The sequence below is a fragment of the Rattus rattus genome, chromosome 1 (genome assembly GCF_011064425.1).
Source record: "Rattus rattus isolate New Zealand chromosome 1, Rrattus_CSIRO_v1, whole genome shotgun sequence".
NCBI classification, from domain to species: Eukaryota; Metazoa; Chordata; class Mammalia; order Rodentia; family Muridae; genus Rattus; species Rattus rattus.
The window spans coordinates 181,772,549-181,795,635 of record NC_046154.1 but is presented as its reverse complement, the minus strand read 5'-3'; the positions used below and the strand labels follow the sequence as shown (position 1 = coordinate 181,795,635).

The 23,087-nt window shown below is 38.1% G+C and overlaps 1 protein-coding gene and 1 non-coding gene across 2 annotated transcripts in view; both read right to left on the bottom strand.

Moving 5' to 3' along the window:
- Slc6a15 (solute carrier family 6 member 15) overlaps window positions 1-23,087 on the bottom strand; it is a 52,634-nt gene that overhangs the window by 25,284 nt on the left and 4,263 nt on the right. The window contains exons 2-5 of the mRNA XM_032911883.1: window positions 6,419-6,733; window positions 2,482-2,639; window positions 2,004-2,130; window positions 319-500 (exon numbers count right to left, since the gene is read on the bottom strand). Of these exons, the coding sequence (XP_032767774.1) occupies window positions 319-500; window positions 2,004-2,130; window positions 2,482-2,639; window positions 6,419-6,707 (756 nt within the window). The 5' untranslated portion in view covers window positions 6,708-6,733. The remainder of the gene's footprint in view (window positions 1-318; window positions 501-2,003; window positions 2,131-2,481; window positions 2,640-6,418; window positions 6,734-23,087) is intronic.
- On the bottom strand, window positions 16,388-16,531 carry LOC116890497. The gene has a single exon (XR_004386683.1). It is a non-coding gene; the product is annotated as a small nucleolar RNA SNORA48 (small nucleolar RNA).

Here is a 23,087-nt window from a genome sequence, read left to right as displayed (position 1 = left end):
CTCCAGGAGTTTCCGTGACTGGTCTGATTTGTACTAAGAGAACGAAAGCAGCTGATAATGAGTAAGTAGCAAAATAAACAGATTTTAAATGCTGGAAAGAAGAAATAATATCAATGATATTAAATGTCACTATAAAACACTTCATTACTTATGCCCCTTTTTTAGAGACTTTTTTTTAAAGCACCACTTTTGGCTAATCTGTAAACGCCTAAAGTATTCAAACAATTTGTCAGTGGAATTTGGGGATATAGATGAAAGGGATCGACAGTACCCACAAATGGTGCTTAGCAAAATCAGGAGGGATTCTAATATACTAACTTTTCCAGAGGACTGAATGCCTTTGATCATGGCCAGACAAACCATGACCCAGGCAGCCAGCAGGCAGATAGTCATCTTCCAGTTTAAGCCCCCACTTTCAGAGATGGAACTGGTGATATCCAGTGCTTCACGGTACCAGTAATAAGTGGTGGCAGAACTTTTTTCACATTCTGGCTCAATATCTGTCAGGGAAAAAAAAGACAAAATGCTATCATTCAGATTATAGTGGAGTAATGATTAATACTGGGATGCATTCAGCAAGCCCATTATCCAGTTCTTTCTAGTACAACCAATTTAAGCTTGCAAATAAATGAGATTTGGACTATGGTTTTTTTTTTTTTATTTGACTTTAGCAATTACTGGAGGGTAACCCCTCATCTACTCTTCTGACTGCTGGCCTGGCTGCCTTCCCAGCAGTGTACCCCAGATACTTGCTGTTTCTCCTGGCCATGCGTTCATGGTCCATCTCCCGTCATGACAGCTTCCTGTGCTCTCCCTCTCTCTCTCTGCGCCACCCCTAACTAGGTCACTCCAAACCCAACTACCTGTGATCCGTCAAGCAACTGGCTGCAGCTAATTTTATTTAACCAACAGTTTTAAATCAAGGAAGAAGGTTTACACAACACAAGCTTATTAAGTGCGAGAAGTCACTACTCGTAGACCCAGACCTTCAGATACAGAATGAAACATTGCAAATACCTAACAGCAGACCAAACCACAACAGATCTTACCATTTCCTAGGAAAACATTAACCTCACAACAGCAATCTGTTGGTGATGAGCAGTAAAAAATTTGAAAACTCTGTAAAACTCAGCAAACAGGTATCCTCTTTGATATGTATTAAGAATTATATGCAAACATCTCAGGGAGATAATTAAAATAAATACTTTCTGTTTCCACTCCCAGAACCATTAATTATCACACACACTAGCCCTACACAGTCAAATGTGGTAGCTGCTGGTGAAAGAGGTTTTGTTAAAAAACAAAACAAACAAAACAAAAAACAAGAATACGAAGTAGCAGGCGCTGTAGTGTAAAATTCAAACCACATTTTAAAAATGGCTGCATGAAAACCAATTTAAACTGTTGTGATACCAAAGCAAAACTTGCATACACGGCAAGTTCAAATGGTGACATTTTGTATACACTGGATTAAATAAAATGATACACTTGTTACATTCTACGTTCCTCAATATGGCTAATAGAAAAATTTTAAGTTCAGAAGTGAGGTGAATTCTATAGAAAATGGTTCTTGACCTTTTAAGGTTTATAGAAGTGAAACCTGTAAGACAGTAGAGCTAACTGCATATAAACACTAAATTCAGTTCAATCAGTGTTATGTTTCCCTTTTGTAGATTTTAATGAATATGAGGCTTTCCCGGGGTATTCAGGGTTTACAACAGAGAGCTCGCAGAATCGTTTAACCTAAAGCCCTAAAGCCTTAAGTGCATTAAATTAATCTGAAAAGAGTCAATAAAATTAAACGATGTTGACTTTATCCCTCTGATTTGTAGACTCCTAAAACTAAAGAAAGTGATTGTTCCAAATGCAGAAGAAAGCCTATTATGATTTTCCTTCAAAGGTTTCCACCCACCACAATATTTTAAAAAGCAGAAAAAGAAGTCTTTGCCTTTATTGTTCTTTAAAATGTTAGCTATAAGAAGACAATATAGGAAATATCTTACAAGTATGAGATGCATTTTTCACCAGGGGGCATTGATCCCAAGGGAGAGGTTGTTGAAAAGACTGAGAAAAGTAAAACAATGTCCAGCCAATGATGACATTGTAGTAGAGAGCCACAAAATAGCACACCTGCAAAAGAAAAGGATGTTATCACATCATGTGTCCTCAGTCACTACCCTTAAAATGGCAATGTGCAATTACTCCACCTAACGTTTAAGTCTTAATTTTACATTTGTTTCTGAAACACATGGTCATTTCTTGCAAGCAATGTTTCTAAGTTGAACTTTTAAATACCTGAATACATGATAAAATTCAGGTATTGTCCATAGTAGTCATAGAAAGTTTGTATAGTAAGCACTCTATGTCCCAGTAGCTTCCAAAACATGATCGCACAGACAATGACTTGGAGTTTACAGAGATGAAGATTCCATCAATCTGCACCAGCCCAGGTAAGAGCAAATGTCAGGGAGGGAAACTTACTACACAGCTTGCGAATCCAATCCCACCCAGTTTAGGGCTTATGTAATTCCAAACCCCGATGCTGCCTCTCCGAATTCTTTGACCCACAGAAAGTTCCAAGAAGAAGAGTGGAATTCCTATCACCAGAAGTAGTATTAAATATGGCAAAAGATATGCACCTAGAGAGATAAGAACAAACAGAATGGGTCATATTTTCAATAGTCATACTAGAGTGTACGTTGACTGGAATCATTTCATAAAAGACACTATTTGGAAGGCTTTTTATAATACAAATAGATGTCTTTGAAGAAAACATAACTGACCTTCTTCAAACTTTCAAAACTTTGAATCCTATATTTGACTGCTATAAGAAGTTCCTCAGGGCAGTTGTATGATTCCATAGGTAAACTTTATGCTACATGGGTCTTATGACCTGAGTTTGAGTCCTTGAACCCACAGTGGAAGGAGAAAACTGACCCCTGAAATCTCTGACCTCTGCAAGCATATTCCCCCAAGACACATGTGCACCACACACAAACACACGCATACAAATTCACAGCAATGTCTTAAAATGCTAAATGTGTAGTTCCTGGTAGAATAATTCTTATTAAATGGCATTTATAAATAGCCTGACTTTTATTCTGTTGAAAAGATAATTAACTTCATTGGAAAATAAAGGATCAGTTCTTTGAAATAGCTTTTCATATCAATAGGCTTCACGAACTCAAATCCATCTTCACACAGCGTTACAAAGCTATTTACTAAATTTTCACCTAAACTCTTTTAAGTCCTGCATTCTGAAAGCATAGAATGAGACCAATTACATTGGACAGAATTAATTTGTTTTGTATTCTAAATAAAGTAATACCAAAGGAGAGCAAACTCCTAGTCTGAAAAAAATTAAAACAAATAATTTTTAAAAGCACAATATGATTTGTTTTCATATATAACATACATAAAAAGTTCGCTTCACGAACCATATATTCTTTTTGTTTCCAAAATTGAGAGAAAGTATACACAGAGTGTTTGAGAAAGTACAACTAACATGCTTTGCATCTGTCAATAAATGTATGTGTGTTATATTTGTACCCAACACCCACAGTTAAGGAAATAACCATTTTTAATCAAAATCACATGTAAATTATAACTTATTGATTTGCATACCAACAGCTTGACAATGTCATTCTTCCATTTAATTGGTGGGATAAGGTTATATGCACACATTTGTATATGAGAACATTGCAAATGAGTGTGAAATGACATACACACTGGACTTCATATATTCACATTTCTAGGCTGGCAGCCCACCTCTGGATTCATTGACAAATACACCCTACCACAAAGGAGTAAGGTGGACAGAGATAAAGTGGGACACTGAAGGTGCTCTTCTACTTTCCCTAGGTGCACAACAGCATGCACATGCACAAATGCCTTGTGGACTGCACAGCACGCACACACACACACACACACACACACACACAAATATAGTGTGTTTAGTGTGTTACAATGGCTAATCTCATTTTACGTGCTTAGGAATTGAGCCTGAAGAAATGAGCAAGACATAGAAAGTTCACATGGCTTGAAATATGAGAAAGCCAGGTCTATCTGTCAGAGTGACCGCACAAAAAAGGAATCCTCTGAATCTTAAGCTGCATTAAGTCCTGTGCATTAAATGTAACATCTACATAAATCAACATATATGTTAAACCTTTTTTGCCTTTTATTCAGAAGATGCTTCAAATGATTCATGAGTAAGTGTTTTTGGTTGTTTTGTGCTTTTTAAAGAAACTCCCCAACTTTCGAGAAAACTACATTCCACACTCTTTGTCCCCTGGCAACCCAGCCTATATTGCATGAGACATGAAATATTGTCCTCCGTTTTTTTTTTTTTTCTAGACAAGAAATCAATAGTAGAGAAAGCAATGTGACTCTTATTTTTATCAAGAGAATAGAGGGATTTGTCTTGCTAATAACTAATGAACTACATGTCATCTCTGTAATAGCTCTCCATCAAGGTGGATGCCCTGCTAAAAGAAATGAAAACAGGCTCTAAGCTGAGGATTCCTTCATTGTTAGCAGAATCCAGCAAGGTGTAGAAAGTGAAATTCTCAAAATCAGAATCCACTTCTGCCCGTCTCAGCAAATGAAATGAACATTAAGTAACTGGCAAAACCAAAGAAACAAAAACTAAAAAGACTAGGAAGCAAACAAACATTTTTTTAAAAAATGTCATGCACAGATGCTAATCTTTAGCATCCTAAGTAATTCCCATATAGTATTATCAGTTGGCTAGGGAAATTGCTGATTTCTGAGAAATGAGTGGTATGTGGCATATCTCACACAAAATTAAATTCTTAGCTCTCAGGCAGGTAGATCTGTTAAATAGGTGGCTTTCCCAAACCTCTATGCTCCGAGTGGAATTATCCAATCATCTCAAACGCACTTTAATCACCAGGACACCTGAGCACTTTAACTTAACCACTGAGGAAAAAAGTACATGAATTCTTCTATTCATTTGACATATGTGTGGGATGTAATTATAGTCGAATAAAACCATATATATTTTCAGCCAACCAACCAAACAATCACAGACCCAATAAAGTATCAATGTAATCCTTCTAATATTTGATGAGGAAATGTGTACCTTCTGGAATATGCAGGTTTGAGTTTGTTCATGTGCATGGACATAAGCATGTAGAGGCCAGAGGTCAATTTCAAGGATCTTTGTCTATCAGTATGCAGATTTTATTTTTTAATCTCTCTCTCTGAGACTGCCACTCACTGTTTCGATTTGACTGGCTACCTAGCAAGTCTCAGGGACTCACAGGACTCCCTGCCATGACCATTAGACTACAGATGGCCTTCATGTGGATGTTGGGCATCAAAACTAAGGTCCTCAAGTTTGCACACCATGTACTTTTTCTACTGAGCTACCTTCATAGGCCAGAATATATACTTGTATCTACTTTGTGCATACAAATTTTATATGCACATATTATAAAATTTTAAAACAATTTGTCTTTCTTCATTGCCCTCCCCTTGGGCTGGGAATTGAATCTACAATTTCATGTGTGGAAGAAAAGCATTTCATTAGAGCCACATCAAGAGTTTCTCCAGGGATTTTGTTGGTTTGGTTGGTTGGTTGGGGGTTTTGTTTTTTGGTTTCTTTTGGGGAATTGTACTGCAAAGCTATTAGGATTTGCCTTTTTGTGTTGACATTTTCCCCCAAAGGATTTTTTTTGGACAACATTTTTCTTCAAAAATATTGATAATTATGTGCCCACCTTTGCATAATAAGAGTGGTGATAATGATGGTCCTAGGTTTTGTTTAAAATTAAGAGTGTTTTCTTTTTTAAAGTATTTTTTTTTGAAGCTGGGTTATAGAACTCAAATCAATGTGTAAAACCTCAAAGAGTGACTAGCATTATGGTAAGTATCTGGTTACACTCCTTCTCACGAGTTCTAAAAGTGCTGGCCCCAATTTAAAGACCATCATTATTCTAAATTACATGTTAGTTCTGCTTTTGGTAAAGAATGAGACAACTTAGAATTCAGAGATTATAAGTCATGGAGAGAACGTCCATGTTCCCTCAGTGTTATTGGCTTCAGATGCTTATTGAAAGCAAAAACCTGGCATGCATAAAGAACATAACACAGGTTAAAAAAACATTCCTGTCAGTCCTTCAGCAATGTTTACAGTATCCAGGGAGAAAGTTTGAGAATGTGTTACCTTAAGCAATCCCTGAGTGTTTGCAGGACGCCAACCTGTTCCTATGGAAACTTCATCTGAACCCAGAGCTGGGCTGACTTCCCACAAATGCATCTCCCTAGCTTTGTAATGGAATTCACAATTTCAGAACTAATGAGGCTGCAGTGACAATAGGGGCTCCCTAGAATAACGGGCTGCAGTTTATACTAGTGTAGCAATTCACCATTAAAGCAAACGAATGCAACTTACCACCGCCATTCTTTTGGCAGAGATATGGGAACCGCCACACATTCCCCAGACCTACAGAAAATCCAACTTGCGCCAAGATGTATTGCAGCTTACTGTTCCAAGCTGGCCTTTCATCATCAACTTCAGATCCATCTTCAGCATCTGTATCTTTCTCTTCTTGAACATCAACAATTAGTTCGCTCTTCTTAGAAACATCTTCCACTGAGTCTTCATTGGACAGGAGGTCTTTGACAGATTCAATGACATCATCATCCAAATCTCTCTTTACTACTTTGCTATTCTTAGGCATTGGAAATTACTCTTCTTAAAGACAACCTTGAGGCAAATATATACATTTTAAATGTTATTTAAAACCAAATAAATCTGAGAAGAATATCATATAAATCCTTGATTCAAGGTGAAAAATTCTTATGGATCCTGGATCTGATTCTAATACTCTGTATAAACCTATGAAATGAAAAGTTGAAATGTGATATTAAACAATTACAAATGTAAACAATACTTCAACATCCTTTCCTGCTCACTTTATGATATATAGTCTCTAAGACTATAAAACATGATTGATCTTGGTCATTCAGCATTTAATAATTTTAAAAGTGTATGAATTAGTATGTGTATGAGTTTTACTTTAGTTAAACTCTCCTTTGAGAAATACACATTAACTCAAGAAGATTTTTTCTTATACATCTATTGTTTTCTCATCACAAATTCATATATATATGTATTTCAAGTCCACCTTGTATGTAATCAGTAACCTCCTCCATTGATTTATTACTTATTCTACATACATTTATGTGCTTGTTATTAACTGTGAGGCTACCCTATATAAAGAAACATGCAGTGCCTACTTTTAAAGATCTTCTATCAAATGAAAACAAAAGTGTATCTTAAGTAACTAAACCACAACAGAGTATTTCTCTATGATTTTAACCCCTTGGTACAGACAATGAACTAAAACCATTTATCTGTCTTGTTCATTAATGCTCTAGACTGGTGCTCTGTCCTCTTCTATTTTAAAGTTATTTTTATCATTTACATTTTTTGAAGCGGTAAATGACAAAAATATGAAACTTGCCTGTTCATCTTTGAAGAAAACCACTCATACATTGTCACCCATAAAGAGATCAGCACAGTTTACATGAAGATATGCTAGATGTACATTTCTTCTGTCTGTCCAAGGGATAGGAAATTTTGCATGTAAATTTAAAATAGGAATGCCATCAAACTGCTTCGTGTATGAAGTGGTGAAGTGTAGGCGATCTGTCATAGATGTTATTACTTCCTGTCCCTGTTTGTAGACTGTCCCTTACATTTGATATACCTTTACCCTATTTCAGCACAACTGTAATATTCTTTTCATCTAACATTCCCAATTCTTTCAATTCCAAGTATTGTCTAACACTTACTTGCTAACCAGAGACTTGCTATTTTATCCTCCAAAACCTAAATTTTGCATACCCCTTTCCTCAAAAATGTTTTCAAACCTCTCTTCTAAAACATAAACTTTAGTCTCAGAAGTAAATATCCCCAACCAACTTCATTTATATTTTATTGTACAATAATGTTTACTGTAATAAAAAATATACCAATGTAGGATTTCTCCCTTCTCTTCACAGATAAGTCATTATGATGAATGAAATAGGATTTTATAGAGACAGGAGACAATGGAGGAGAACTTGAAGAGGATGCAGAAGATCAAAGAGAAATGTAGAATAGAAGTATAAATGAAAGAATTGGGTGCCAAATAACAAATAACAAAGATATCACACTTAAGCAAACACAGATTGCTTTGTCATCAATATTATTAATGTTATTGGCAAATATTACTTTCTGTAAGACAAGTGAGGACTCCTCTGTAACCAAAGATTAGGAAACTGAGATACAGGCTCCTGAGATCCAGCTATATGAGAGAAAGCAAGGACCCACTATAATAAAAGTCATACAGAAGCTGGAACTTCTGTATGGAAATAAGGAAATAAGGAAATAAGATTTCTAATTTGGAGAAGTTATGTACAGGTTCAAATTTAAAAGAAGGTGTGAAACTTGGGAAATAAGATGAGAATAAGGTAGAAATAAATGTGTAAAAATGCTGTTGTTAACTTCATACAGAGCCTGGACTGTTTAAAGGGGGCACTCATAATCTGAAAGAGGGTACTGCGCTCTACTTGTTCATCTCTTTATGGCCTCAGAAGAGCCTTCTTCTTTTTATGATAAAAGAATCTTATAAAGACTGATTTGCCCATATGTAGAGACATAGAAGTCCCAAACATTTAAATCTCCCATTCATGACAGATAAAGCAATCCTCTGCTACTTCTGCAGTTGAAGCCATAAGTCCCTCCATATGTATTCTTTGGTTGGTGGTTTAGTTACTGGGAGCTCTGAGGGGTATGGTTTGTTGATATTGTTGTTCTTCCTATGGGGCGAGAAATCCATTCAGCTTCTTCAGTACTTTCCCTAACTCCTCCATTGGGGATCCAGTTCTCAGTCCTACTGTGAGCCTCCACCTCTGTATGTGTCATGCTCTGGCAGAGCCTCTCAGGAGACAGCTATCACAAGCTCCTGTCAGCATGCACTTCTTGGCATCAGCAGTAAGCTCGGAATACCCACAGTACAACGCACAGACCATATGAAGTTCAAGAAGCAGAAAGACCAGCAGAAAGTGTGGATACTTCAGTCCTACCTAGAAGTCCTACCTAATCGCAGGTGGTAGAGAGAGGGAGAGACCTGAGAGGGATAGAGGAGGGGAAGGGAAAAAGAAGGCAGGATCACGTGTGGGAAGAGACAGATAGGGTAGGAGTGTAGAGGGTCAGGAAATTGAACAGATGTGTAACAGTGGAGGATGGGGAACTGGGGATACCCAGGAGATGGCATCCTCAGATGCCAGGAAAGCAAGAGGCTCCCAGGACCCAATTGTGATTACATTAGCTGAAATACACAATAAAGGGGAGAGAGAACCTGTAGAGACCATATACAGAGGTTAGGCCACCCACACATCTCAAAAATATTAAGCCAGAATTGTTCCTGTCTAAAGGATATGCAGGGACAAAGTGTGGAGAAGAGACTGAAGGAAAGGACATCCAGAGACTGCCCCACCTGGGGATCCATCCCATCTGCAGACACTAAACCCAGTTTATTTGTCCTAAATACTATGTTCTATTTCCTCATAGTGGGTCACTTTAAAAACCTACTGATTTCAAACAAAGCAAAAGTTTTAATTGTGTGTGATTCATTGGTCTACTACTGTGAATTATGTTTTCATAGACAGTTGTTGCACTGGTTATTACTAGCTATATTACTGCACAATGATCTCCAATACGGTGGCCTGAAAGACTCCACCTTAACCAGTTAGGAGAAAAACTAGTATTCTGAGTCAGGTCACTGTATTTGTTCTAGACAAATCCTTTCCAAAATTTTCACCCCACTGTCTATATTATAAACGTGGATTACCAACACTAGCCTACAGAAAATTAGTCCAAGCAAACGTACCAGTGAGCCTCTGAGCCAAATTTGAAAATGATTTATTGGTCAGAAGTAGGTTCACAATGAAATTCACACTGATCTGAATAAGATAAATATCTAGACTTATGGAATATAAGAGAGGACCTGGAATCATACCCACACAGCCATGGCCATTATTTTTTATGAAGTTGGAAAAGAAGCCTATTCAACATATAGTGCTGACATTCCATAAAATCAATCAATCTTAATGATGAAAGTCCTTTACATAAAATCTGAAACACCGAAGCTTCTAGAAGAAACCAGGTGATGCCCCTCAAGTTACAAGCAAGAAGTTCCTTGATACAACCCTAAGAGCACAGGAAACAACCTTTAATTAATAAAGTTACATAAAAGCGTTTCAAGTTACATAAAATTTTCAAAAGTATTCACAGAAAGAAAAGTGCCATGACAGTGAACAGTTCACAGAATGGGAGAAAAATCTTGGCAAGCTAAGCTGAAGATATGGTTCTAATATCAAGAATATGTAAGGAACTACAAAGTTAAAAACAAAACAAAAAAAGCTAGCAGAAAAGAATATCCCAAAAATAAATAGGCCAACAAACTAATCAGGAGGTTTTCAAAAGAAGAGATACATGTGGTCAATAAATATTTAAAATGTAGGAAGTATATTAACAAAAAGAAATCCTATGTGTGCATGATATGACTGTAAGCTGGTGTAGCCATTATAGAAATCACTTTGAAGTTTTTCTCAATAACATTAAAAATAGAAGTATAAGGTCAGATATTCCAGTCCTTCACATACAACCAAATGACTATATCTGGCTACAAAGATATTTATACACCTACATTTATCACTGCTCTACTCACCATAGCCATGAAATAGAACCAGATAAGAGGTCTATCAATTGATGAATTGATAATGGATATAGAGTGCATATTCACAGGAGAATTTTACTCGGCCACAAAGAAAAATCAAATTATGCAATTTATAGGAAAATGGCTATATCTGGAAAAGAAATTGTATTAAGTGAACCATACAAGACTTAGACAAATGCCACGTGTTCTTTGTCATGCAGGCCTTACTTTCTAGTATTACATATTCATATTTATATCAAAGAGAATGGGGATGAAGCCACGAACCAAGAAAGGGATCCATTTGAGAGAGGAGGTTTTAAGGATGGGAGTTAGAGAAGATGGTAGACACTTGTACTTGAAAGCAGAGTGGGACACACTGGGAATCCACTGATACTAGAGGTACAAAGGGTGGTCAAAGACAGGAGTAGGAAAAGATAATGTACTAATACAAAGAATGCATGGAAACACTATAATGAAACCACTTACTTTGTTAGTTAGTTTTTTAAAGGGTTGTGTTTGTTTGCTTGTTTGTTTGGACTGAGTGTTGAGGAAGAGTCTCCCTATGTAGCTCTAGCTATCCCGGAACTCATTATGTAGACCAGGCTGGCCTCAAACTCACAGAGATCTGCCTGCCTCTGTGTCCCAAGTGCTTGGATTAAACACTTATGTCACCATATTCCAGTACAAGCTAATATTTAAACAAAAATAAAAACAAATAGATACATCCCATTTTTTAAAGGAAACAGCAACTAAGTGTCACAACAATGGATGTGTGACAACTGAAGAAAAAAACTACCATGACCGTCTTTGACAAGGATGCTCCATATTTGTCCTATTTGATCATCTTCCTTATTTGTGATGTGAATAGTAAGGAGACACAACATTATCAAAAGGTGGGTGGCTCCTTAGGTTCTGTCAAGGGTGCCATGGGCAGAACACAACTGCTCCTGTAGCCATGGATCCTGCTTGCTGACTCTCAGAGGCTCGTTCATTCTTTACCCTTTCCTCCACCTCATTGCCAAGCACCCTGTTGTGTCTCTGAAGCCTGCAGCCATGCTGGCATCTATTTGCTGTTGTTCACTTGCTTCTTTGCCAGCATCACTTTCTACAACCTGCAAGCGAGAACTCTAAATGACACAGCACTTCTGAAGGTCAGATCCTTTATCTTTCTGTTAATCTGTGTATAAGAATACCTACTTGTAAAGCATGCCGAGGGCTTCATCATTTAAATTCATACTTAAATTTTCCCACCAAGACATTTTATGGGTTGATTTAATTCTCTTCACATACAATTTGTCAGAATAAAATTCCTAGGAAACACTTAAATTTTAACCTAAAATCTTTATATATACATATATATATATATATATGTATATGTATATATATATATATATATATCCAACACAACTACTTTATATTTTCTTCTTGTTACTGAATGGTTTACCTCCCTTGGGTCTTTGTCTTTCCATGTATGAGTTGAAATCAGCTTGTCAAGGTTTACCAAATAACAAAAAGAACCTGTAAGAGAGGCGGGCTTGTGAATGCATTCTCCACCAAGCCACATTAGCTGATTAGCTGAGCTCGTTATGAAAGACCCACATGGTAGAGGACGAGAAGCAACTCTTGCTAGCTGTCCTTTCACCTACGCATGAAAACAGGGATGTGTACACACACATACACAGAGAGAGACAGAGGCACAGGAACGTAGACAAGGAGAGAAAGAGAGAGAAAGCTTAAAAGTAAAAAAAAAAAAACATAAATATTTAACTAAAACCAAATTTATCACTAAGTTCAACAGGATTGCATCAATTACATAAACTCATCTGGTAACAATGGCAACTGCAAGTTTGGATTTTCCAGTTCACCAACTTGGCCTGTTGCATTTACAAGAGTCCTCATCAATTTTCCCAGACAATGTTTTATAATATACTTTGATGAATGTACCCTAGTTACTTTAATTTTAGTTACATTTACATGTAATTTAATTTACATTTTAATCCATGTATTTTATGTATAAGGTACCAGTAGAACAAATCTGAGAAAATTATTTTTAAGACATAGCTCCAGTATATTTTATTTTTTAAATATATTTTAATTGAAAGTAAATTGCAACAATTTTATTTCTCTATTTCTTCCTCCAACATTACTCTTACCTGCCCCCTCTCAAGTGGTTATAACAGCTTCTTTTTGTTCGAATAATATTTGCAGGTCTGTGTGTGTGTGTGTGTGTGTGTGTGTGTGTGTGTGTGTGTGTTGTATATGAGCACATGCAAATATAAATACAGCCTTCTGAACTTAATTTTCTTTTTGTTGTATACATTGTTTCAAGACTGACTCTTCTATCAGTCTCCTAGTAACTATAGAGGAGGTTCATGCCTGCAAGAGGCTGATTCTCCTCCTAGCAATCATTACTTGTAGTTCCTTGTCTAGAGATGAGACCCCACAAAAATCTACTCACTTCTATATTAACATGTCCATGGATATTGTCTTTGTTCCAGCCTTATTTATGTGACTATTTCTAGGAAAGCATGTTTCATAGAAGACTGCTCAGTATTCTGGCTCTCATAATATTTCTGTGATGTCTCCTGAACCATAGATACAGGAACCAGAATCTAGAACTATCACTTGCAATTGAGCTCCCCAGAAACTCTTCAACTGTTCATTGTTTCCAGGCACAAGAAACCTCCTCTCAAATAGTTGATCAGTTCAAGTCACTCTCAAAACAATATAGTCATCTATGTTACCTTTTTTTTCCTCTTAAGGACCGATTATGGGCCTCCACTACTGAAAATACCACACGTGTAGGACACAGGATGCAGATGACTTGAGCTTTACCTCACTTGAAGCTTTTTTGCTTGGGCTCTAGCTTCCACAGCTCCAGAAATGCTATGCAAGCTGACTGAGGGGAAGGTGATTGACAGTCCTACCCAGCTGCAGCACCTAGGAACTGTAACAGGCAAAGAAGCAAGTGTGACACTCACAAGTTCGCACAACCAACTGCGATCCAGTTGGACGTAAAGCCTCTCAACAGGAGGGAAATTATGCCAGCTCTGTGGAGCTCGTGAGGTCATCAACTGCAGAGAACACTATAATATGGCCACCTGCTGGAACAGAATATTTCCTTACTACATTCTAAATTATATCCTCACATCCACAGATTAGTGTGGGTACCACACTTAACAAAGACGCTTCTCCTCATCGCAAATTGTGATCACACAAACACATACAAGTGAATGCTTCACTACAGATATTTTTAAGAATGTGAGTCTGTAATGTTTGTCTTACGTTTTGCTTTTTTAGCTTTCATACTTTTTAAAAATGAGTTTTTGCCACGGTTTTCTTTAATTTTCTGAAAGAAAATGTGTGGAATCAGTTTTGTTTCTTTCTGAGTGTTTGGCAGCATTCGCCAATAAAGCCATCTGCAACTGAGTTTCTTTTCAGAATACATATTTAATTTAGAAATTCAATTCATTTCTCTGATACACAACTACTTAAATTACCTCTTTGTTACCTTGGGTTTTAGGAAGCCATCTTTTGCAAGGATTTTGTCCATTTCACCAACTTTACTGGTATAAAGTAATTGCTGATATCCCATTGGCTTTTTAAAAAGCACTTTTTCTTTTCTTTCTTTTTGTCATGAATTTGATATTTGGTCTTCTCTATGCTTTTCTTCCTCTCCCTCCTCCTACTTCCCGGGCCACACAAGTATTTTCTTTTCTTCTTTAAAAAAAATGTTGTATTGATTCTTTGTGAGTTTCACGTCCTGTACCCCAGTCCTGTTCATCTCTTCATCTCCTCATATCCGTCAGAAGGTCTTACAACATTGACTCTCTCTCTCTCTCTCTCTCTCTCTCTCTCTCTCTCTCTCTCTCTCTCTAAACAATAGAAAAACATCTCATCATGGAATATATACGATGTCACATTGTGTCTCACAATGTATGCCTCTGTCTACACATTGTCCCTTGCAAATGTTCATTGCAATGAGCCATTGGTCTGGTTAGTGGTCCCTGGCTTTTGTGACACTATCAATACTGGATCCTCACCAGGCCTCCTCTTGCTTATCCTAATGTTGCCCTGTGTCTTGGAGGTCCTGAAGCTTTAGATCAGCAGGACTGGCCCTTTCACATACTCCAATCATTTGCAGATGATATAGATTTTGAAGCGAGATAGCACAGAGCCCTGGATCTGGGCCTGGATAGTAGCTAAGCTGCACCCTTATCTGTACCACCAGGGTGAGCGCTCCAACACTGCTCACTACTTTGCCTATGCTAGCCAATGTAGTCATCAACAATAGGTAGGGTCAACTCTTCTACTCTCTTGCCCTCTGAGATGGCTCACTGTCATCCATGCCTCCAGAGCCAGATCTACTGTGCTGCCCAGGCGAGGTACAGGGTCCTCTCTTCCTAGTGCTATAGCCAACATGGGACAGGGCCACCTCACCCACTCTTATGACCCCTGGGCCATCTCTGTGGAGGTGGCTAGGGATGAAAGAGAGAAAGCATCACCCCCACATCCATACCACCTCAAGGTAGAGAGAGGAGTGTTGCAACCAGCTCTCCCATGTTCTCTCTGTCAGGATCTGTTCACCTATGCCTCACCACCAGGGTCAGCCCTGTTGTGTTGTCCAGGCAGGGCCTGCTTTCTTAAATGTTGAAGCTGGTGAGGGACAGGATTAATTCTCCAGCACTCACCACCCTGTAGGCAGCTCTGCTGATGGCTTGAGTCAGATCTCTCACAGCCCAGTCACAAGTATCAGCTCTACTGTGCTGCCTGAATGAGACACAGTGCCTACTCTCCATGGCTGTGATGAGAGATGGGGCTGGCTCTCCAGAGCACCACAGCCAGTGAAGGGGAGGGTCAGTTATGTACTACTCCAGGTCATCCATGTGGTTCCTTGCAGCTACCCCAACCAAAGACATCCCCATGTTCTGTAGTGAAAATATAAACTATAGCCATTGACACTGACCCCTGCGGCCAAGGACTCAGAAGTGGCAGCTCAGGCTGGGTGCTCACCATGACCCAAGGTGGTAGAGCTGGTCACTCACAACAGGCTATTCCTTTTCACCCTTGAGTCTCCAGTTCTGAAGCTTTTCATAAGGCTCAAGCTGCTCTACTTCTGTTCCTCTCCCTTCTATCCACCACATACTTGCACGTTATGAGGACTCTAGATGTAGGCTGGCTGTGAGGCTAGCATGCCACTGGATGATATCCTCTGTCTGCCTTAGGTAGCATGGTGGCAAACCAGTGCCTATTGTCAACCTATGCTGAGCAGAGGAGCTGAGGTCTGTGGGTGGCATGGTGCTCTGCCCATGGCTGCACTTGCTAGCCTGTTCAAAGTAGACAGCAATGCTGAAGATCTCGCCCTGGTGGTGCAGATAAGAGAAAGACAGCATGATGAGCAGTTCGGCTACTACCCAGCCTAGATTCAGGGCTCTGATTTGGCAAGTGTGACACTCGCAGGTTGGGACAACCAACTTCAGTCTAGTTGGACTTAAGGCCAATCAGCAGGAAGGAAATCGTACCTGGAACTAGCCAGCTTTCTGGAGCTAGTGAGGTCGTAGGCTGTAGGAAAGAATCTAGTATGGCCACTTTGCAATAACAGAATAACTGTGTCCTTCTACCCACAGAAAAGCGTGGGTACCATACCTCACCAAAACGGCATCCTTGGCATAAAACAGCCTTGGCCATCAAGTCAGTTACCAAGCAAGGATAAACGAAGGACTGCTAGCTGCTCTGTCCCTGATTGATATAAGAACAACACCATGAGCAAGGTGTCTCTTTGTCCATTGCCAGGGGGTCACACTAGTATTTTCATTACAGACTTACGTCAGTACGTTGAATTTTTTGCTCCACATTGCAAGAGTTATTAGCTCCTAACTATTATAACCTGTCGTGTGTGTGTGTGTGTGTGTGTGTGTGTGTGTGTGTGTGTGTGTGTGTGTGTATGCTTCTTTTTAAATTTTGTTTTATTTTATCTTACTTTCATTGAGGCTGGGTTTCTCTGTGCCTCATATCTTATAACTCACTTTTTGGACCAGGCTCTCCTTAAACTCTGAAAATTTGTTTTAATTAACATGTGTAATGAAAGCATGCAAGACATTGCAGACAGAGAGACACGTGAATCTTATAGATATATCAAGGATAGCTCCTACAGGCTTGACTACACTGAACTAAAATACAATTTGAGAAGCTGCATTGATTTATAAATCCTGCACTGCAACAAGGGCTAGTTCTGACAGACCAGCTAGAACTGGCTAAGCTTTGGCAGTTGCAAAAGCTCTATGCTCATAATGCACGAGAACACCCATGAATCTAATGAGGAAATTTAAATTTTAACATATTAAAATTTTACTGGCTAAATTTTTCTTTACATAGTAATCTGAGTATTGAATTTGAAAACTATCCTGGATTCAATTAAGTACATTTTCTAATTTTAACACATAGTATACAAAGTAAAAACTACCAGAGTAAAAGAAAAATTTTAAGCCTTATTATAGTTCTTAGCATAAAAATGACAGACTTTGCTGTTTGTTCTAATGTGGCGAAATATTTCAAAAAGGAAACAGATGAAAAATTTATGAGATACTGAAATAATGATGTTGAAAAATAATAAATATTTTATCTATGTAGATTTCAATCTAAAATTTCTTTTATAAATTATATCCTGGGTTGGGGATTTAGCTCAGCGTAGAGCACTTGCTCAAAGCAAGCGGCCCTGGTTCGGTCTCCAGCCCGGAAAAAAAAACCAAAAATTATATCCCACTATATCTGTATCTGTTGCATTAAGCAAAAAGATAACCAAATGGCATGTTAAAAGTTGAGAGTGAATATATTTTACAAATGAAAATCCAAAAATCATAATCTACATTTATTAAATATAGGCTCTGACATACTCTATCAGAATAACTCAATATTAAAAATTATTAACACCAATACTGGTGATATTGTAAAGAAACGACCATATTATATATTATAGGTGACAGCATAAAATGCTGCATCTAATATGAATAAAACTATACAATTATTTCTGAACCTAACAATAAGCTTCTTAGAGTGATTACTGTCTGCATTCAGTTGTATATACTAGAGAAATAAAAACTTACAAAACTTAAACTGTTTATAACACACACACGCACGCGCGCACACGCGTGCGCACAATGTTCATAACAATCATTTACCCACAGAAGACCCCAAAGCAGAAATCTTAAGTATGCCTAAATGAGTGAATACTTAAACAATTAAGTTCACACTATAAAATAGTAGTCAACATTACAGGGTAAATTCTATTTCTGTCTGAAATAATTTGAACAGATGTGAGGAAAATTATGCTGAACATAAGACATTAAAATTTAATAGAGGTCAGCATATCACTAACAGGCCATTGGACAGATTTACACTAGAGTGGGAAAGAAACACTTGTATAAAGGGTTAAAAGAGAATCATGGAGTAGGAAGTGTTAAACTGAATGGAAAATGAAAGACAGAACACGGTAGGAGGCAGGAAAATGGATAAATAACATTGAAGACCCTTCAAAAAGGAAATATGGAAACCTACTACTATAAGAGCTTCACCCATATAAATAAAAATAATTAGAATGGAGTTAACTCCACACAGAGTCACAGTGAAATACTAGACACAAGAAGCTGTCAAACAGAAAATGTGGTACATTTTCACAATGGAATACAACTCAGCCATTAAAAATGACAACTCCACGAACTTTGCAGGTGAATGAATGGAACTAGAAAATATCATCCTTAGTGAGGTAACCCAGAGCAAAAAGGACATACATGATATGTACTCACCAACAAGTGGATATTAGCCCAAAAGCTCAAAATACCCATGATACAACTCATACCATATGAAGCTTAACAAGAAGGGAGGCCAAAGTGTGAATGCTTCAATCTCACTTAAAAGATATAAGAAAATAATCACGGGGGGTAGGGAGAGGGAAGAACCTGGATAGGAGAGTGGAGGTGAAGAGAAAAAAAGAGGGACAGGATCAGGTATGGGAAGGAACAGGAGAGAAGTCCAACAGGCCAGGAGAATGAATAGAAATATGTAGCAGTGGGTGGAGGGGTTGGTGGGGAATAGAAAAAACCACTAGAAAGTCCCAAACACCAGCGATGTAAGAGGTTCGTTCCCAGGACCCAATGGAGATGACATTAGTCAAAATACCCAACAGAGGAGAGAGAGAACCTGAAGATACCACCTCCAGTAGATAAGCATGATCCCCAGCTGAGGGATGGAGTCACTCACCCATCTCAAAATTTTTAACCCAGAATTGTTCCTGTCTAAGGAACATAGGGCCAAAAAATGGAGCAGAGACTGAAGGAAAGGACATCCAGAGATCACCCTACCTTGAGATCCATCCCATCTGCAGACACCAAACCCAGAATTGCTTGCAGATAGGATCCTGGTACGGCTGTCTTCTGAGAGGCTCTGCCAGTACCTGACTAAGACAGATACAGGTACTCACAGCAAACCATCCGACTGAGCCTAGGGACCCACTGGAAGGGGAAGGACTTAGAAGCTCAAGGGGATTGCAACCCCATAGGAAGAACGACAATATCAACTATCCAGACCCTTCAGAGCTCCTAGAGACCTAACCAACAACCAAAGATTATACATGGAGGGGCACATGGCTCCAGCTACATATGCAGCAGAGGATTGCCTTCTCTGACATCAATGGGAGGGGATGCACTTGGTCCTCTAAGGCTTCTTGCCCCCGTGAAGGGCAATGCTAGAGAGGTTGGGCATAGTGTGTGGGGGCACCTTCTTAGAGGCAGAAGGAAGGGGGTATGGGATGAGGGGTTTGCAGAGGGGAGATCAAGAAGAGGGGACAACATTTGTAATGTAAATAAATAAAATAATTTTTTAAAAAAGTACGGTGCCAGAAATTGGTTACTTCTTTGAATTTGCTAGCCAGTTTCCATAGACCAACCTCCCAACACTACAAGCTACTATTGTTGCTCTCGATTACCATCCAGAACTTGCCAATTAAATCCTACTGGAGTAGAAAGGACCAAATACTAGCATCATAGAACATGGCAAAATTAGTTTTGTATACACCTTAAAGCTCTATCCCTCCTAGTTAGCTTCCATGGTGCTGAGTACTATTTTTATTATCAAGAAAGTAATCATTAATCATGCCCATCTGTGAACCCTGTTGGCTACAGTAATAACAATCCACCAAGAAATGGTCAGGGGTACAAAAGTGGCACAAATATTGTGACAGCAAACAACTACTCTCTGGTTAGATTTGCATTTCATTTATCAAGAAGAAACCCTTATCCAGCACCATTATCAAGCCAAAAAAAAATCTATGGATAGAGAGCACATTGGCCCATAGGGAACCTACTTGTATGACTCTACTAACTGGACATAATATTAGACTGACTCTTAGTGACACACAATTTATATTAATAGATCTATAGATCTCACAGCCCTCATGTGAGAAGCTTCTATTTGCAGTAGTAAGAGAGAGAGAGAGAGAGAGAGAGACAGAGAGACAGAGAGAGAGACAGAGAGAGAGACAGAGAGAGACAGAGACAGAGAGAGATAGAGACAGAGGCAGAGACATAGACAGAGACAGAGACAGAGTGACAAAATATACACTGTATGCTGCCTCCCAAGATTCAAGGATCATTATAGAAGAGGATGGAGAAAGGTATGATTTAGAGGGAAGGGGTGACTGCAAAAAAACATTGACTTCTGGAAACAGATAATCCAGAATCCAAGAAATGTGAGACACCAAACACCATGAGGAAAAAAAGAATAGCATAGATGAGGGAGAAAAATTTCAAGTCACCAAGTCAATGCATAGACCAGTTCTTCAAGAACATCATAGAACAAAAGTTCTACAAACTAAGGGAAGACATACCCAAATAGATATAAGCATACAGTTCACCAAATAGACAAGTCTAGAAAAGAAAACATCTGTGATATATTGCAATTAATACATTAGGTATACAAAGCAAAGAAACTGTATTGAAAATTGCAAAATAAATTAATAATTTCTAAGTTCAAGGCACATATTAAGGAAAACACAACAGAACAGCTGAAATATATTTTCAAACTTTGAAAGCAAGAAGTACTTGGAGTAATGCTTTTCAAATCCTACAGGTCAATGGCAGTCAGCCTGGACTAATATACCCAGGAAAACTACATGTCATACTTTGAAAAAAAAAAGGAAAAGGAAAAAGAAAAATTCTAAGCACCTGAAAAATGTTTATCCAACAAACCAAACGTAAAGAAAACACAGGAAGCAATGTGATAGGTTAAAGAGAAGAATTCCCATAGCAGAAAGGCTGTGGCAAGAAATGTAAAGCCATAAATTTAAGACCTGAAGTAGAACTGAGAGTACAAACTACACACAACAAATATAACTGTTTACAAATGAAAAGTTTGAATGAGGTTCATACAAAAGCAGATTCATAAATCAGTGGAACAGAATACTCTATCCTGAAAAACATGTGCATGGATAGAATGTGCCTAGAGAATTTTTGATAAAATATGAAGGTAATGCCAATGAGAAAACTACAGCTATTTTAAAAAATTAATCTGGAAACAACTCAACATCCTTATTCAAAACTACAACTCTAAGTGAACCAAGCCTAAAATAATACATAAAAGCTAACTCAAAATGTTTTATAACTTTGAATATAAAACACATAACAAGGGGAAAGAATCTTTGAGATCTAGAGCTGAGAGATCTCAAATGTAACATCAAAAGCAACGCATTAATACACTACCTTTCAAAATATAAACCATTTTCCACTATGAAAAGACCTGTTAAGATGATAAAAATATAAACAATAAAAACATCAACAGCAACAAAGTAATACAGAGGTAAATTGACTGTGTGGCACTCACCCCAAAGGACACATCTACCACACAATCCCTGTACCTAAAGCTCAGGAAACATTGGAAGAGAGAGGGCAGAAGGTTATACGAGCCAGAATATGAGAAAATGTGCTGTTAAACTGCATCTCCTAGAAATGACAGGGAAACTACATCCATGATATCACAACAATATAGATGGCTAAACCACACATGAGTACAGGGGAAGGATATCTCAAGAGGGCCTGTCTCACCTTTAACCAAAGAACTACATACATGCAATTAATGACTTCGAGAGAGGGAAAATTTGTCTCTCCCATGGATATGGCCCATCACTGTCTAATACAAAACGGTGAGTCCTGAAATGATATACACACAGCCCACAGTCAATAAACTCAGTGGATTGTATATATCCGTATGTGTATACATATGAAACAGTAGTAATCAAAAAGATGCCATCAATCTGGGGGATGAAGACGGAATATAGGAGAGGTTGGGCAAGAGGGATTAGGGACAGGGAAGTGGAAAATGATGAAATTCTATTACTTATTAATTGATTAAGGAAAGATAATAAAGAAACAAGCTGAAGATTAAGAGAAAAGGTACTGACCTTTTAACTAAGCAGTAAAGCACTTGCCTAACAAGAGCAAGGAACGAAACTTGGTCCCACAGACGAAATGTTTGACGACCACACAATGAGAAAAAGTCTAGTACTTTGGGTACATAAATGTCCTTCAGTTCACTCATTAAAAATACAAAGTACAAAGTGGGCGAAGAACCTACTGGGTCATTCCATTGAATATTATGTGCAGGGCAAACACATGAGCTAAGATTCAATGTTAACCTGAAATAGGGAAACAAAGCCACAAAGAAATGCCACTACATACCAGTCAGAAAGGCGAAATTCTTTCAGAATTAAAAGTGGATCATTCATTTGTCCTTTGTAAGAATGTGAACTATGGCCACCACGCCAGAAAACACTTGGGCACTTCTCTTACGGAAACTTTTAAAATTGAGTGTGCAATTACTATGTGACTTAGCAATTACAACCTTAGCACCTGCCCCCTGATAAATTGAAAGGTATGTTCCATAAGAGAAAGAAAGAAAAAAAAAAAGAGAAAGAAAGGAAGGAAGGAAGGAAGGAAGGAAGGAAGGAAAGAAAGAAAAGAAAGAAAGAAAAGAAAGAAAGAAAGAAAGAAAGAAAAGAAAAGAAAGGGCGGAAGGACAGAAGGAAGGAAGGAAGGAAGGAAGGAAGAAAGAAAGAAAGAAAGAAAGAAAGAAAGAAAGAAAGAAAGGAAAAAAAAAACCTGTGCAGGAGTCTTTCTAGCAACTTTGCTCACAATAGCTCCAGATTGCAAATAACCCAGATGTCATCCTGTGAGCGAATGATTACACTCTGATGCACCCAAGCCGTGGAGCAAACTATTGGGATACATAAGAAACAGAGTGAATATGAAGACAACTCTCTGTGTAGAAAGGCAAAGTTTACTGCGTGGTTCTATTATTTGACAGTCT